Consider the following 15432-nt stretch of genomic DNA (forward strand, 5'->3'; position numbering starts at 1 on the left):
CTTCTTTGAGTTGACTGTGTTTTTAAATCAATGACCATCAAGCACGCGGACCTTGAGTTTGACGCATATGCGCTCATCTTTACTACGTCATATAACATTCATTCATTCGTATTAACATCACATGCATGGCGTCAGTGAAGTATAATAACATAATGTGGCATATTTTACCTCCACACCGTTAGCGCATGCAATTCCGAGTGGGCAGTACTGCACAGCCGCCACCAGGCGGCGACAGCCGTTGCGTAGCGTCCTATTAATAATAATAATAATAATAATAATAATAATAATAATAATAATAATATAATAATAATAATAATAATAATAAATGTCAAGTTACAGAAACTGAAAATACACCAATGAGAACTAAGGCTCGATCAAATCTGAACAACTTCCGTCCGTTGCCGCAGCAACGCCCCTCAACCCGGAAGTAGTCGTCTTCACCGCGAGCTTTTAAGCGGGTGTGTGTTTGTTCGAACGGGTCTCTGGGGGTTTTCTGGTGGACTGGGGCTCATAGTTGCGTGGAGAAGCGGCTGGCTGTCATGTCGCGGAGGAAAGCCTCCGTGGAGGTGCGGCAGGTGATCGCAGCTCTGTGCAGCTTGCTATCGGCCACCGGTCTGGACCCCGTCCCCGTCCCGGAGACCTTCAGACGGGCGAAGTTTGGTGGCGGAGCCGAAGTGGTGCGTTCACGTGTATCCGGACTCGGTGGTGTTGTTTGACTAACATGACAGGTTGTCGTCCTGCACCGGAGACTAGCTGCTGGTGTTCTCTACAGACCTGCAGAAGGTTCACACATCTTCCTAATCATCTGCTGCTCTGCAGGAGGATCAGTTTTGGCAGCTCCTTGTCAACATCCTTCAGAAAACTGGCGTTGTTTCCTCTGAAGCTTGTCGGCAGCTCAGTGGAGGTGAGACATTTTCATTATTATTCACTACAATTTGAAAACGTCACGTCTAAAAACACCTGCAACAACTCCCTTCTATTCATTTTCTATTAACAATTAGCTGTAGTTTGTTATTTGAACATTATTTCTGAGATGATAATTTCAGTCTCTTCAGATCATCTTCACATATCCTTTACCTGGCCTTGTGTTTTCACGTTACAATGTGATCAGTGTGGATCTTAAACTGGTACAGGAAACCCTGTGGGGCCCTGGACATGTGACGCATTCTGGAATGGAGTGACCTGTCTCTGATGAACCTGTTTTCCTTCATTCTGCATTCCTGTGGGTCATCATCTCTAATTGAAATTGAAATAAAGAATTAACTTTGTGGCTAACTGTCTGTTCTCTGTGTGTTTCCTCAGAGCCCTGGAAGCTGGTAGCTGCGGGCCTCTGGCAGACTGGCTACCATGCTGACTGGATGTTTGAGAAGGAGGGGGGAGAGAGACCGGCGGGAGGGAGATCCGCAAGCAGAAACCTCCTCCTGGCGCTGGGCTGGCTCCTGGCCACAGGAGCACTGGAGAAACTGCTGACACAGCAAGTGCAGCAGCTGGACATAACACTCTTCACACCTGTGCTTGTAGGTACAACTGGTGTACGACCACATCGTGTTGGTAACTCCATTACTATGTGTGTGTGTGTGTAATATATATATATATATATATATATATATATATCTCCATGTGCCATTTTCTGTCTCTTTCTGTTAGGTGAGCCCTCCACAGTTTTCCAGAGAGCTCCAGATTAACTTGGCACTTGTGAGGAAGTTGCAGTGGCTCATGGGTAATCTGAGGACTCAGCAGCGGATCCTGCTGTCAGCGCTGGAGGAGCGAACTCGACTGCTGCACGCTGTGAGCAAAACCTCCATCCCAGCCGTTCCACTGACTGCTGCTGCTGCTCAAGTTCTCAGCAGTCAAACATTAATCGATCAATAGCATGAACCTCCAGAAGAGAAACATGACTGACAGGAACAGACACGTTAATCTGTACATGTTGAATGACCGTTGGCCAGACAGAAAGTTTCTGAACTCTTGGTTTAATCAATGCAGATGTTTATTTTATGAAGATAATAATTAATGAAATAAATGTCTTGTCAGGTTTTTGCCATCCTGCCCTCCTCTGATCGCAGCTTAACACTGTCACAGAAGGTATGTGTGTGTGTGCGTGTGTATGCGCTGTCATTAAGATGAATTGCTCAATTATAAAAATTAGAACTTTATTAATCGCTTTGTGGGTTTGCTCAAGGATATGAAACACTTTACACTTTTATATAGTACTACATTTAGTCAAGTTTTTAAAGTTTAAGTCATTGTCAACTGTGCAGAAGTTGTGTTTGCAGCAGTTCCACTATTACAGTGCCTTGTGAAAGTATTGGCCCCCCCAAAAAAACTTGTTGACATTTTGCCACATTTCAGGCTTCAAACTTAAAGATAACAAACTGAAAATATTTTTCAAGAATCAACAACATGTGAGACACAATCGTGAAGTGGAACTAAATTTATTCAACATTTTATATCGTGTTTACAAATGAAAAACTGAATAGTAGAATGTGTCAATGTGAGACCAAATGACACACAGATGCACTCTGTCATTGCTGCCATTTAGGTCAACAGTGGATCATTCAGAAGTCATCAGGGAACTTCTAGAGTCTTTTAGCTGAGCTGAGAGAACAGGGGGCCAATACTTTTGCACGTCCTACTTTTTTATTTCTAAACACGATATAAAATGTTGAATAAATTTAGTTCCACTTCACGATTGTGTCTCACATGTTGTTGATTCTTGAAAAATATTTTCAGTTTGTCATCTTTAAGTTTGAAGCTTGAAATGTGGCAAAATTTCAACAAGTTCTTGTGGGGGGCTAATACTTTCGCAAGGCACTGTAAATACTCAAACGTGTTGTGGAATTTAATCTTGGAAGTTGTCATTCGTATTCCAGAGAACGTTGTTTCATGAAAGTTCCAGATAATTTCTTTTCTATTATCTGTGTAAAGTCCTAATGTGTGTGTGTGTGTGTGTGTGTGTGTGTGTGTTAAGGACTGTTTGTGTATGCAGCGTTTGTGTGACCTCCTCGAGGCCTACCTGAAGTGGAAACAGGAGGAGAAAGTCTTCTGGACCTGGATGGTGAGATGGACACAATTTAACACAGAAGTGATTTCCACCACTTTGGTTCATGCAAAAAAAAAATTATGATTTGATGTAAATTTTCTTGTGGTGCAGAAAAATGAAAAAACACTAACACTGTTTTAATTTTGAAATGGGATGGGGAAAACCAACTCGCCAGTTCAGGGGCTTATTGCTTTAGGACAATAGATTCTTATTCGTATCGTGTGTGTGTGTGTGTGTGCGTGTGTGTGTGTAGGACAGTGTGGTGGACAGCCATCTGACAGATGATCCTGTTATTAAAAAGTCAACACGCGCTATCAGGAGTAGAAGAATGTGTCACCATGGAAACCGGGGGCTGGAGGAATTAGACAACATGCTGTTGAGACTGCCTATAGGACAGGTATGCAACACACACACACACACACACACACACACACACACACACACACACACACACACACACACCTCTGTCATCCCATTGGATACCATCTCCTCTTCCTCCTTACTGGTTTTTCATTCTGCTCATCTTTACAAATCCTGGATTATCTTTCCTGAAATAATGAAGGAAAGATAATCCAGGATTGTCTTTCAGAACTATGGTTGGTTCTGACACATTTCTGTCAGAACCATAGTATTGATGTTTTGGTGTCAAATAAGTTGCAGTGAAACATTGACAGCCTCATTTTCTTGTGCATTGAGAGTTATTCTCATTCGTGAGCTCTTTCTATATGTTTTTGTCTAATTTCTTCCATTTCTGTTCCCCAGACAGGACAGAAGACAGGGAGACGGGATCTAGAGCACAGAGCTGGAGGAGGAGGAGGGGAGATGTTCTGGGGAGAATTAAACAACTCTTCCCTTCCTCTTCCCATGCCCTCCATCCCATCCCAGGCCTCCCCCCTCCAGGTCTACAGAGCCAGGCTTCAGACAGAGAGGCCAGTCAAACCCTGCAGACACACGGCAGAGGGGCCTGGAATCCAGACTCCAGATGAGCTTCCATCATCTCAGGCTGTGCAGCTGCTCCTTCAGACGGAGGCGGCGCTGAGGGAGAGGAGGGACAGGCAGAGGACGGCCAGCAGGATGCTGCTGCAGGAGACGGTGGGCAAACTGGAGAATTTGGTCTTGATACCCCCTTAGACTTTTTTCTAAATCATGCATCAGCGTGGAATACGTTGACTGTTTTGTTTCTTTATGGTGCAGCAATAAATGCTTGATGCCAAGCATGTGTGAAGATAACTTAATAGCTTCTGGACTTCTCCATGCCTAACTGTGTCATCACATCTGTTAGTATGGAAAAACCACCACTCTGCAAACGTCATCTTTAAATAATGATCAGAGGACATGAGACGTGTCCATTCGTACCTGGATCAACGTCTGCAGGTGAACTCGCTGTTCCGAGTGACATCACGGGTGTGAAAGGAGTCGTAGACCCTCCAGGGCTGCGTTCCAAACCTCTCTCCAGCTTTGGAGCCTCATCGCACTGAATCATACATCTGGTGTTGAAAGCAAAACCTTTTTAAAAGATTTACGTTTTTGACTTTGTCATCTTTTTGTGTGAACCTTAACTGGGTTTTTTTTCCTGATAAATGAAGAGAACTTAAGAAGTTCAAATATTAAATGCTTTCTCACTACTACAGATTTCATTGTTACCATTCCAACAAGATAAAGATGAAAAGTTAAAACACTTGTTTCATACATTCAAAGATGTGTCAGTGCCAGCACGGTGATTTTTTGTTTTTCCATCATACAATAAATTGTTATAAGTCAGTGGGTCATGATCCTTTCTATGATTGCTCGTGGAAGAGGAGTATTATTACATAGTATTACAGTACTATTGTATTATAGTATTATTACATTATTATTCATAAACATACTGAATTCCATCGGTACGCCAACAAAATTATGTTAAATGGTGGGGATCAGGAATTTTTCACTGCTTTGTGTAACATTGTAATATATCCATCTTTATATATATATAGTATACTGTATTCCATAATTGTTTGTCTATGTAAAAATGGGCATCAGAATTGGAAATTGCTTTTTATTCGGAAAAATACTGTTACACCATTTTGATGGAAAGTGCTATAAATGTTACAAAGTTTGATTTAAATTTTAATTTACTGTGAGTACTTCTCCATCAAATTGGCTCAAATTATTCTGATTAAAAGAAACAAACAAAACTTCAGGTATGATTTTAACAAGAAATAGCAATTATGTGAATATAAATCATTTGAAGAGATTATCTTTAACGATAACTTTAGTTGTGGTTCTGTCAGTGGCTCAGACAGGCTGTTCCTTGTGGATTATTATTCACTGAATGAATAAATGCTCATAAATATCAAGTTCTCCCAGATTGATAGCATAAACAAATATTTACAACCATGGAACTCATGGAAGTTGAGTGCAGTGGAATCACACTGCACTCAATTTCCAGATCCACTGACGCGCTACAGAAACTGCAGAATATTTTAGATTATAGAATAATGTATGTTTTATGCCCGTTAGAATTACATAATATCGTGCATAAACTGCTTAACATTCCGTATTTTCATGTCACTTGTCAAGAGTGAAACCAATCGTGGAGAAGATTTTTTTTAAATGTTTCGTATGCATGATCTGAAAGTGGAAAAGCTAAGATCTGAAATTTTTTAAGACCTGAATTTAAAAAAAATTACAATTGAAAATAAGACCAGAAATATTACACCAATACTATAGATGATATAGTATGTAATGGTGAAAACTCATTTATCCAGGATGCCGATGGAAGTCCTTTTTCCCTCCGGTCTTGCGGAGCAGTTTCACATCGGTGATGATGATGTCATGGCTCACCGCCTTACACATGTCATAGACGGTCAGAGCTGCCACTGAGGCGGCCGTCAGCGCCTCCATCTCCACCCCGGTCCTGCCAGTGGCGCCGCATGTTGCCGTGACGACCACAGCGTTGCGCATCTCATCGAGCTGACAGGTGACGGAGGTGTGGTCTAAGCAGAGAGGGTGGCAGAGTGGGATGAGAGCCGGCGTCTGCTTGGAGGCCATGATTCCGGCCAGCTGAGCCACCGCCAAGGCGTCTCCCTTCGCCAGGTTGTTGTCGCGAAGCAGCCGGAAGGCGGTGGGACCCAACAGGACGGTGGCGCCGGCCGTGGCTGAGCGATGGGTGGGACCCTTCTGGGCCACGTCCACCATTGTGGCTCGGCCCTGGGGGTCTGTGTGTGTCAGACGGGCTTCGGGGGTTTCCTCCAGCTGACCGCTGACATCTGAGTTCACCTGATCGCTGGAAAACTGTTCCTGTTTGGCAATGGGGGCTTTCCTGGAACTCTTATTGTGGCATAGTCTCACATTGTGTTGATTAATACTGATTCTAGCATTCAGTGTAGAAAGAATTGCTCTTCCTGGGGTCCTGAGTACGTGGGTCAGAGCCTCAGGCCTGGCTTGTGCGTATCCAAAACAGTTTTCATTAATGTAGCTCTTAATATTTGTGCGCTTGTTAGAACTTGAAGACTTATTATGACTAGATTTTTCTTGATGTGTGACGTGTGACCTCACGGGACCCCCGCCCTCAGAGCGGGCAGCCTGAGGTGAGTCAGGAAGGCACAGAAACGCTTCTCTTTTCGGGACTCTCCCACGGTCTAGATGGCCGATGTGATGGGCTGCTGCTGGAGAGGACGTGTCGGTGTTAAACTGGAAGGTGTTGGAGAGTGACCTCTGGTTGTCTTCTGGCTGTGGCAAAGACAACAGCATCTGGGATGAGGCACCTGTTGGAGAACGAGAACAAAAGCCAGAAACCACCAACTGTTAGGAGTCATTTTGTTCACAGATCAGATAAATGATCGTTATTACTTCAAACATAAATGGATCCTTAATCTTCACTAACTATGAATAAACAGACAATTCATTCAATCATTTCTTAACTGCTTATCCTGATAAGGAACACGTTGGACAATAGTGGCATTAACCACAACATCACCCACTAGTGAGCTCTCACACCAACTCATTTACCTCATTATTATCACAAAGGTATCAAATTCACATTTTTACATTGATGATAGAATTCCTTAACGTCAGTCCCATCCCATAATGTTCAGAAAAGGCAAAGACCACTTTAAGCTTCCATGAAACAAACTTTAACTCTATCAGAGCAGAAGACTGAGCCAGAGATTGGTACCTACAGCCGCTTCACCCACCAATGAGGATCATGGGTCTGTTCTTCATCTGGGAGATGTTGAACATGCCTGAAGACGCAAATATTGAGATGTTACAATTTAATGGACCCTAAAACTGTAATCCATGAACCCTGTGTTGTCTATAAAGTTCATTCTACCTGCATGTTGCCTCTTCTTCCTGCCCACAGCTGCTCCAATGATTTGCAGCAGCTCTTCATCTGACGCGCCGGATCGTAGGACGTCTCTGAGGGACACCTCCGAGTTCCCGAACAGACACACCTGACGAACGGCAGAGTGAGACTGAATCCACACCGGAGCGTTTTCATTACGGAAGCAGAACCTTTCCAATAATAACACATTCCTAATATTCTGCTTCCTGTTTGTACAGCCATACGTACACGTGAGTGGTCATGTGATTCATGTCATCAAGCATGTTAAGATGGTGATCATCTGGAAACGCTATCAGAACGCTCATCTGGACGCAGAGTTTGTTTGGTTTGAAAAGAAAACTAGTGGAGTATAGAAAAATCCTTTGCTCACAATTTCATTTTTTAAAATTAATTTTTGTCTTTTGGTATCATATGATGGCTTTGTATTAATTTTCATGTCAAGGAAAATTAATTTGTGAGGATTTAGCTCGCATATTCTTGGTTGTTGTTATCTTTGACACCTCGGTCCTTTGACCCTGTGATGTCACCTTTGCGGGCCGCGCTTCCCTTCCTCTGGTTTGTCTACGTGTGAGGAGGGTGAGTCTGCCAGCACTCCTGTTAACCAGTGTTTTAAAGGTTTCATGGGATTAAAACAAATGATAAAAATTGTGAAATAGAGTTGAAAAGTGACTTGTGAATTAGTTACAATTGAGTTTAGCTATGAATGGAGTATTTTGTGGTAATTCAGAGTGATTACAAAGCTACCGCAGCGACACAGCATCGTTTCTCATGAGGATTTGTTGCTGCAGATTGTTGTGCTGGTCCCGCTATTAATCTACATGCTGTCGCAATGTTTTACTCCATTCTGTGCAGCGTCTGCTTCTGATTGTGTTCGAAACAAACTGCTCTAGCTGTACCTTGAGGTTTCCATCTGCTGTGATGCGTAAACGGTTGCAGGAGCCACAGAAATGGTCAGACATGGAGGTGATGAAGCCCACCTGACCTCTGAAGCCAGGCACTTTAAATGTCTGTGAAAAGACACTAAAATTTAGTATCATCCACTTCCTGAGAGCAGCATACGAACACAGGATAAATGGAACACAGTTGGAGACACCGACCTTGGCCGTGTGTGTGTGTTCAGTTTCAAGTTTCTCCAGGTTTGGCCACTGCTGTCGGATTTGATCCAGCATCTCCTGGTAACTCACCATCTTCTTAAAGTTCCACTTGTTGCCTGCAGAGAGGAGGAGGAGGAGTGTTGGTCAGTGAAGACGTAGCTCATTATCAGTTACAGCATCAGAACAGAAACACCAAAAACATTTCTGGCAAAAAAAAAAAAAAAAAGGAACACATCCCATTACCTTCAGCAAGAATGGTGAGAAAACTGGAAAGTCCTGTCTGGTATAAAAACAAAAACCCAAGTGGCCAAAAACATTACGCACTTAGTATCGGCAACAACTTTGTTAACAGATCGACGTGCTTCAGACTGAGGTCTTCATCGAGGTCATCACAAAATGCACGGCATACATTGAAAATAGAAAAAAAAAAGTAAAAAATGAATGACCTTCACCCCCACCAGATTTTCAGAGCTGACAAAGTTGAGAAAGGGGTTCTAGATTTACTCCCCAGGAAATTAAAATCTCATTTACATGATGTTGCGAGCAAACACCACACCCATCACCCCAGTGACTGCTGGGTGACTCCAACCTGCCTGGGGAGGGAGCCCGTAACCCAGAGGTGGAACATTTATGACTGGTTTCAACCGACTCATTATGACTTAACAACTGTCGCGACCCCCAACAAGTTAAACATTCAAACCCCCACCAGGTTAAATATTTGAACCCCCACCAGCCGTTCAGAATTGAAGTCACCTCTTAGATGAGAGGTTCATTTTTTGGGCTCATTTTCACTGGACCTGTATCTTGGAGTTTGTGGATTTGTCCCTAATCCTGGCCCAACCCCTCCCCAATTTAGTGAAATTTAATCTTGGTACTGACAAGCGTCATCATGTGACTGTTTTAACGTCTCTGTGTGAAGCCAGCACTCACCATCAAAGGGCATGTATTCGATGAAACGCACCTCCAGAGGCTTCTTCTCCGTCAGCGCTACGAAATCTAGCAGCTCGTCCTCGTTGAAGCCTCGCATGACCACACAGTTCACCTGCAGACACACACACCAGGCTGCTGGTCACTAACCTGTGCATTCATCTCACGAGACGCCTGTTGCGTCTGAAATGTAAGGACCAACTATACCACAGGTGAATCAGATCTACAGGTGATTTTTTGAGGATTTTAATTGTCTGCTTGTACAATAAAAATCAAGGTGAATGCAATTTATAATATGTGCCAACCTTCATTCATGTCTACAGAAAATACATTCACAAATACTGTATATTTTCTAAACCAAGGTTTGTCCACAACAATAAGCTTATTTTAACAATGAATCCTTTACCTCAAACATCATGTTTACACTGGTTATTATGGATCCATGCTTTTAGATTAAATGAATATGAATAGTGAAAGAAGGAAAAATGAAGTAAATATGTTCATAAAAGTTTAAGAAAATGACTAAAATACCTTGACAGGGTCGTAGCCCATTTCAACAGCCTTTTCAATGCCCTCCAGGACCTTGTGGAACCCTGGATAAAACAGTAACACACAATGTCTACAACGGTTCATGCTTAAATGAACCATTGTAGTATTTTCACACCACCAGATACAGGAAAAGGGCCACTTGAGTCATTGAACTAACTTCAGCTCCAATCACCTCACTTTAAACCTCTCAGCTGACGCTGCGTCTCAAAGCGTTTGTGTACCTTTCCGCCTGACGATGAACTCAAACTTAGCAGGAACCAGTGAGTCCAGGCTAATGTTGATCAGGTCAAGGCCTGCATCTTTAAGCTTGGGCAGGAGCCTCGCCAGGTTCATGCCATTGGTTGTAACGGCAATCGTTTTCAGGCCCTCCAACTTCCTTAGTTCTGCTGTAGAGCAAAAAGAGACAGAGAGGGTGAGACACACACATAAAAAAATTGGAGCTCAGCGTGTTTACTTTAGCAGCCATCATCATCCAGTATCTGTTGCATATCTAATGAACCAACAGGCATGGCTTCAGCGAACACATGATCATTTTGAAGAGAAAACCAGAAGCAGTAATAAAGATAGAAATCTTAAACTTAAGATTTATACTTTACAATACGGAAATTTTCATGTGGGATCATTTGATGGAATAATGATGGATAGTTTACCGAAGCACATACTTTCCACTCTACAAACAACTTTGAAAGACATGTCTAAATGTACGCACGGATAAATTAGGTGTTTACAACACATCTCATGATCATGAGCAAAAAACCTCAACAAATGCACAAGATCAAAATTCTGGTTACTGTACTGTCTGTAACTCAACTTCTCTGCTGCGGTAACCCTCTGTGAGCATCACCTGACTCAACTGTAACTACACCAAACTGTCGACAGCCTACTTTGTTTGTCACGTCATGCTTTGCGTTTACAGAACAGGATCAGCCTGTCTAATTGAAAAAGTGTGACACGTCATTAAATGACACAGAAGGCTGTGGGATAGCAAATCATTTTCTCTCCTGCATCTATGTCTAATTTCTAAAGCATGCATGGAAAAATTGTCCTGATCCTCTCTCTCCTTGTGTGACTTATCGAGAATGTCCCATGGATGAAAAAGTTAATTATTGTTAGACATAAAGATAAAGCCTGGACACGTCTCAGTAGAGTGTCACCTGAAGACGCCCCCACACCAAATCAAGTACCTAACCCCTATTTTTCACAAGGCCCTTACAGATGATGTCCAGCACATCAGGTCTGATGAGAGGTTCTCCTCCAGTGAGACGGATTTTGTCCACCCCCTCCTGCACAAAGAGGCGAGACACTGTGAGCAGCTCCGAGGTGGACAGCAGCTGGCTCCGTGGAGTGAGCTTCACGCCCTCCTCAGGCATGCAGTACTGGCCTGGAAATGAACAAGAGACACGATAACGGGATAGAAATATTGTTATTTCACTTACAGTCACACACACACACACACACACACACACACACACACACACACACACACACACACACACACACACACACACACACACACACACACACACACACACACACACACACACACACACACACACACACACACACACAACAAACCTCCCCTCCCTCTATCTCTCCATAACAGAAATGTAGCAGATGTAATGTTATCAGTGGTGTTGATGCAGAAATAAAAGTGCAGTCAAACTTTACTGGATGTTCCTTCAGAAGCACCAGGAAGAATCAACCAATGCCTCCACGTGTAGCTACAACACTGTGGGAGCGTCTACTCACAGCGCAGGTTGCATTTCTCAGTCAGAGAGATGCGTAGGTAGTTGTGCATCCGACCAAAGCCGTCAGTCAAGAAGGCTGAAAAGGGCAACACGATGTCGTCTCTCAGCCTCTGAGGAAGACAAAGACGACAGGACAGCAGCACTGATGACACGGCCGACAGAACATGAATTATATTTAAACAAAAACAGACAAAGCCTTCACAAAGTCAGTGACACGAAGGTCGGTTTCAGATGACACGTGACCTTTGACCTGTGGACACTGAACCCTGCATTTACATTAGAAGTCAAGTAAATAAACCAGCAGGAATTTAATTTTAGTGAATAAATGTGGTTTTCCCATATTCTAATGCATTGATAAAGCAGTAGCATCACACTTCAGCTACTTTCGTTTATCTGGATGAATTTAGTTCCTTCTGCTTTCATGAGTAACTAAGACCAGACACAAGAGCCCCCCCACCCCCATCACCCCCCCCCCCCACCTCCATTAACATCCACGCAGTGCAAACAAGAACTGAAAACTGGTGACATCAGGATTAAATTTCTCATCTTTTTTTTTTATGGCAACGAGATAAAATAAATTTAATACAAATGAAGTTTTTTTTACATTCAATTATTCCTGCAGAATCCACTGAACAACTGAACACATCGTAAGAACTCAAACTCCCAGCAGGCAAATCTGCTGTGGTCGTCCCTTAAAACCATTAGAGACACTACAACTATAACTAATACTATTATAACTTAAACTACTATATCTACTACTATTTCTATAACTACTATAACGGCTATAACTACTACTACTACTATAAATACTACTACTACAACCACTACTAGTATAACTAGTACTATTACTATCCGTCCGGAGCCAGTGTTTCATCAAGTTAACTTCATCATTCACCAGTCCTGTTGTTGTGACTCTTCACCATTGACACCTGTCCTTCACCAGTGCTAGTTAACGCTTAACTAGTCTGGTTTAACGCCTAACTAGTCGTGTCAAACGGTCACCTACCTCCGGTCTGGTGGACAGAGTCTTCTCTGCGGTCACAGACGTGAAGTTGTGAGCAGAAGGAGTCGAGTCTCCAGGTTCAAGTTCATTTTTCTGGTGCGTAGCGCCGGAGTACCGCCGCCGGACGAGCCCACCGACGCATCTTAAAAATGTTCTCGGGTTGGTTGAACTCCTCATTCGGACCAGCGAACAGCCGCTAATGCTAGCAGGAGCCGCCATGGGTTCGGTTCCTGTCGGACTCGACCTCCGCTCACCCGGTTCGCCGCAGTGGAAGTAGTTAGACCAAAACCTGCCAGTGAACTATCGCTGTAGAGTACGTCAACACATCCCGATGAAGTGCGCAAGTACGCAAGCATGCTGGGTAATGTAGTCTTTAGGTACACGCGCTCTCTGTCTCTCTCTGTCCATAGATAGATGCAGTTTGAGATGTTTCCACTAGAGGGCAATGCAATACAGTGTTTGCTTTCAGCATACCTTTCCTCACAATGGCGTGTAAAAGACAAAAGGAAAAAAGATATGTAAAAGAAAGAACATTTTGTTACCAGAGTGATGTTTTTAAGAACTCTATGTTCAGTTGTCATTTCTTATTTTCACGACTGTAAAAAATAACAGACTATAAGAAAAATAATTGGGGTTTCAAAGAGAATGTCTTGTTTTTAAAATTACTTTTTGAAACTAATTTATTTTTGAACATATATGTTCAAAAGGACAGCAACGAACAGTATTTCTGTTTCTTGGAGAGAAACATGGAATTACGGTGAACACACTTCATTCAGAACCAAAAGCTGTTGATCTGAGGCACAAATCTGTATTAAAGCACTACCATATATTTTCAAATAACCTACCTGTGTGAATCTTATTTGTTTCTGATGTACACTTCAACATGACATGATCTCAGAGTGGACATCAACAGTTATACTGTGTGGTACCCTGCTCCATCATGATGCTGCAGAGACATTTAAATCATGTGCAGCTCAGTTGAGATGTTTTCATGAGTGAACATTAAACTTTTTTTAAGCAGGCCTTCACATCGTACCAATGACTTAGGAAAGGAAGTGAACCATATTCTATCTTGTTTTGCACACAATACAACGCACTGGAAGATCAGATTTGATTTTTTGTGTCCGGGTAATTGTGCAGGATATTGTCTGGGGTCAATACACAGCAGAAAAGTTCCATGTGTGTATGGTAGAAGGCTGTTAGAGTTCTGAAGTTCTGTCAGTGCATTGATGTGGGCAGCCGCAGTTAGAGACTGAATAATGTAGTTTATCCTGAAGCCTTTGAATGAAAATGTATTAATCTTAGTTATTTGCTTAAATTAAACTTACAGTCATTTATTGTGGATACATTTGTGAGGTTTGTTCATACTCTTTTATATTATTTATATTAAACTTTCAAGTTACCAGTTGAGAGAAGAAGGAACAAAGAAGCATGTGGGTGAAGGTCTCACCCACTTTGATGAAGAGCTTCAAGTCTGTATGATGGATGTGAGGGATTTCAGCATTAAAATATCAATACAATGTTAACAAAGGTCTCTAAGACTCACATAAGAATCAAAAGTACAAATGGAAATGATAATTTTTTGAGCTTGGACGTTCATTTTTTCACTTAGTGACGAAGAAAATAAAGCTGTATTGTGTAACATTTAATGTCCTTTGTGTAGGTGAAAATGTTATTGATCGTGGAGTTATTGACCACATAGTTATAGATGCTGCACTGCACAGCACATTCCCACAGCCCTCGCTATCAATGATGGCTTAATATGTTCTCCTGCCCTTCAGCTCCATGCTGAAATTAAGAATCTGAAATGCATTCAGTTCTACGGACTTGTGTCCACTGAGCAGAGGAGCATGAAATCACCACCACACAGGAGTCCTGGGATATTTTAGCCCTTCTTTTGATATTTCAATTGATTTCTGTTTTGTTGCTGTGATTTGGATTTGCGAGGCATGATAAGACAGCATTCTGGAAAGTTCTGTCAGACTGTCATGATGCCTTAGCTTGTCACATGTTAAAATGCAAATCACTGTATTTTAGTATGTCAGATGGTGTGTTTATTGTGTTATCTCTGCAGCTGCATCAGTGTAGTTATTTGAAATGATCATTACAGGAAAATTTGAATATTTTTGTGAAGCATTGAAATAAAAGTGAGGTGAAAGACCCTCAAGCCCTGTGATGTGAAGTGATCCCCTCTGGATCTGAAACTTGTTTAAACCGTTATTGCACAGGAATCTATATTTTGTAATCTAAAAAGATGTCAACATTAGCACAAATAAAGACATGTCAACCCTGTCAAGGATTTGAAGTAGTACATCCCTCCTTCTCTTTGTGCTCTCTCTCACTTTGATGACACTCTGCCTCTTGTTCATTTTATTTTACCATCAGTGAGCTACCAACTCACGACCACTTTCCACACATGCTAACAGGCAAAACATCCTATGTCGTCTGCATGTCTATCTGTCCCCTTGAATGGTTGGAATGACAGTGGTTATTACCCTGTCATGACACAGTAATTAAACAGGTATTTAAAGTCAGCGCCGCCTGTGAGTGGGTTTCCTCAAACTACAGTCTCACTTTCCGCTCTTGTCCAGCAGGATTCCCTCCTCTACTGCGTGGCCGTGATTTACTATGGAAAAAGAGACAACATGAATTTGCATAGGGTGAACACCAAGTGGTGTGACACTGTAACAGCCCCAAGGAATTGTTCTTTGTGCATTGAATAAATTTGGACTCTATTCATCTGT

At 42.3% G+C, this 15432-nt stretch overlaps 2 protein-coding genes across 4 annotated transcripts; one reads left to right on the forward strand and one right to left on the reverse strand.

Annotated features, from left to right (window-relative positions):
* Nucleotides 1–333: 333 nt before the first annotated feature.
* Nucleotides 334–4932, forward strand: tedc1 (tubulin epsilon and delta complex 1). The gene is made up of 8 exons (XM_068338772.1): nucleotides 334–677; nucleotides 820–904; nucleotides 1303–1517; nucleotides 1648–1788; nucleotides 2035–2085; nucleotides 2972–3058; nucleotides 3297–3440; nucleotides 3806–4932. The coding sequence occupies exons 1-8, from the start codon at nucleotides 540–542 to the stop codon at nucleotides 4172–4174; spliced, it is 1230 nt and encodes a 409-aa protein (XP_068194873.1). The 5' UTR covers nucleotides 334–539; the 3' UTR covers nucleotides 4175–4932.
* A 132-nt stretch (nucleotides 4933–5064) lies between these two features.
* mocs1 (molybdenum cofactor synthesis 1) lies at nucleotides 5065–13043 on the reverse strand. Of its 3 annotated transcripts, none has more exons than XM_068338769.1 (11): nucleotides 12692–13043; nucleotides 11687–11795; nucleotides 11151–11318; nucleotides 10159–10323; nucleotides 9920–9981; nucleotides 9392–9503; nucleotides 8465–8577; nucleotides 8264–8374; nucleotides 7356–7476; nucleotides 7219–7266; nucleotides 5065–6789 (listed from the first exon to the last, which is right to left on the reverse strand). In XM_068338769.1, the coding sequence occupies exons 1-11, from the start codon at nucleotides 12905–12907 to the stop codon at nucleotides 5783–5785; spliced, it is 2232 nt and encodes a 743-aa protein (XP_068194870.1). In that variant the 5' UTR covers nucleotides 12908–13043; the 3' UTR covers nucleotides 5065–5782. The 3 variants fall into 3 exon arrangements, with proteins under 3 accessions (XP_068194870.1, XP_068194871.1, XP_068194872.1); XM_068338770.1 differs by having other exon boundaries at nucleotides 6648–6789; nucleotides 7204–7266; XM_068338771.1 differs by having other exon boundaries at nucleotides 6650–6789; nucleotides 7200–7266.
* Nucleotides 13044–15432: the final 2389 nt, after the last annotated feature.

This window comes from Antennarius striatus, chromosome 17 (genome assembly GCF_040054535.1).
Source record: "Antennarius striatus isolate MH-2024 chromosome 17, ASM4005453v1, whole genome shotgun sequence".
Classification (NCBI taxonomy): Eukaryota; Metazoa; Chordata; class Actinopteri; order Lophiiformes; family Antennariidae; genus Antennarius; species Antennarius striatus.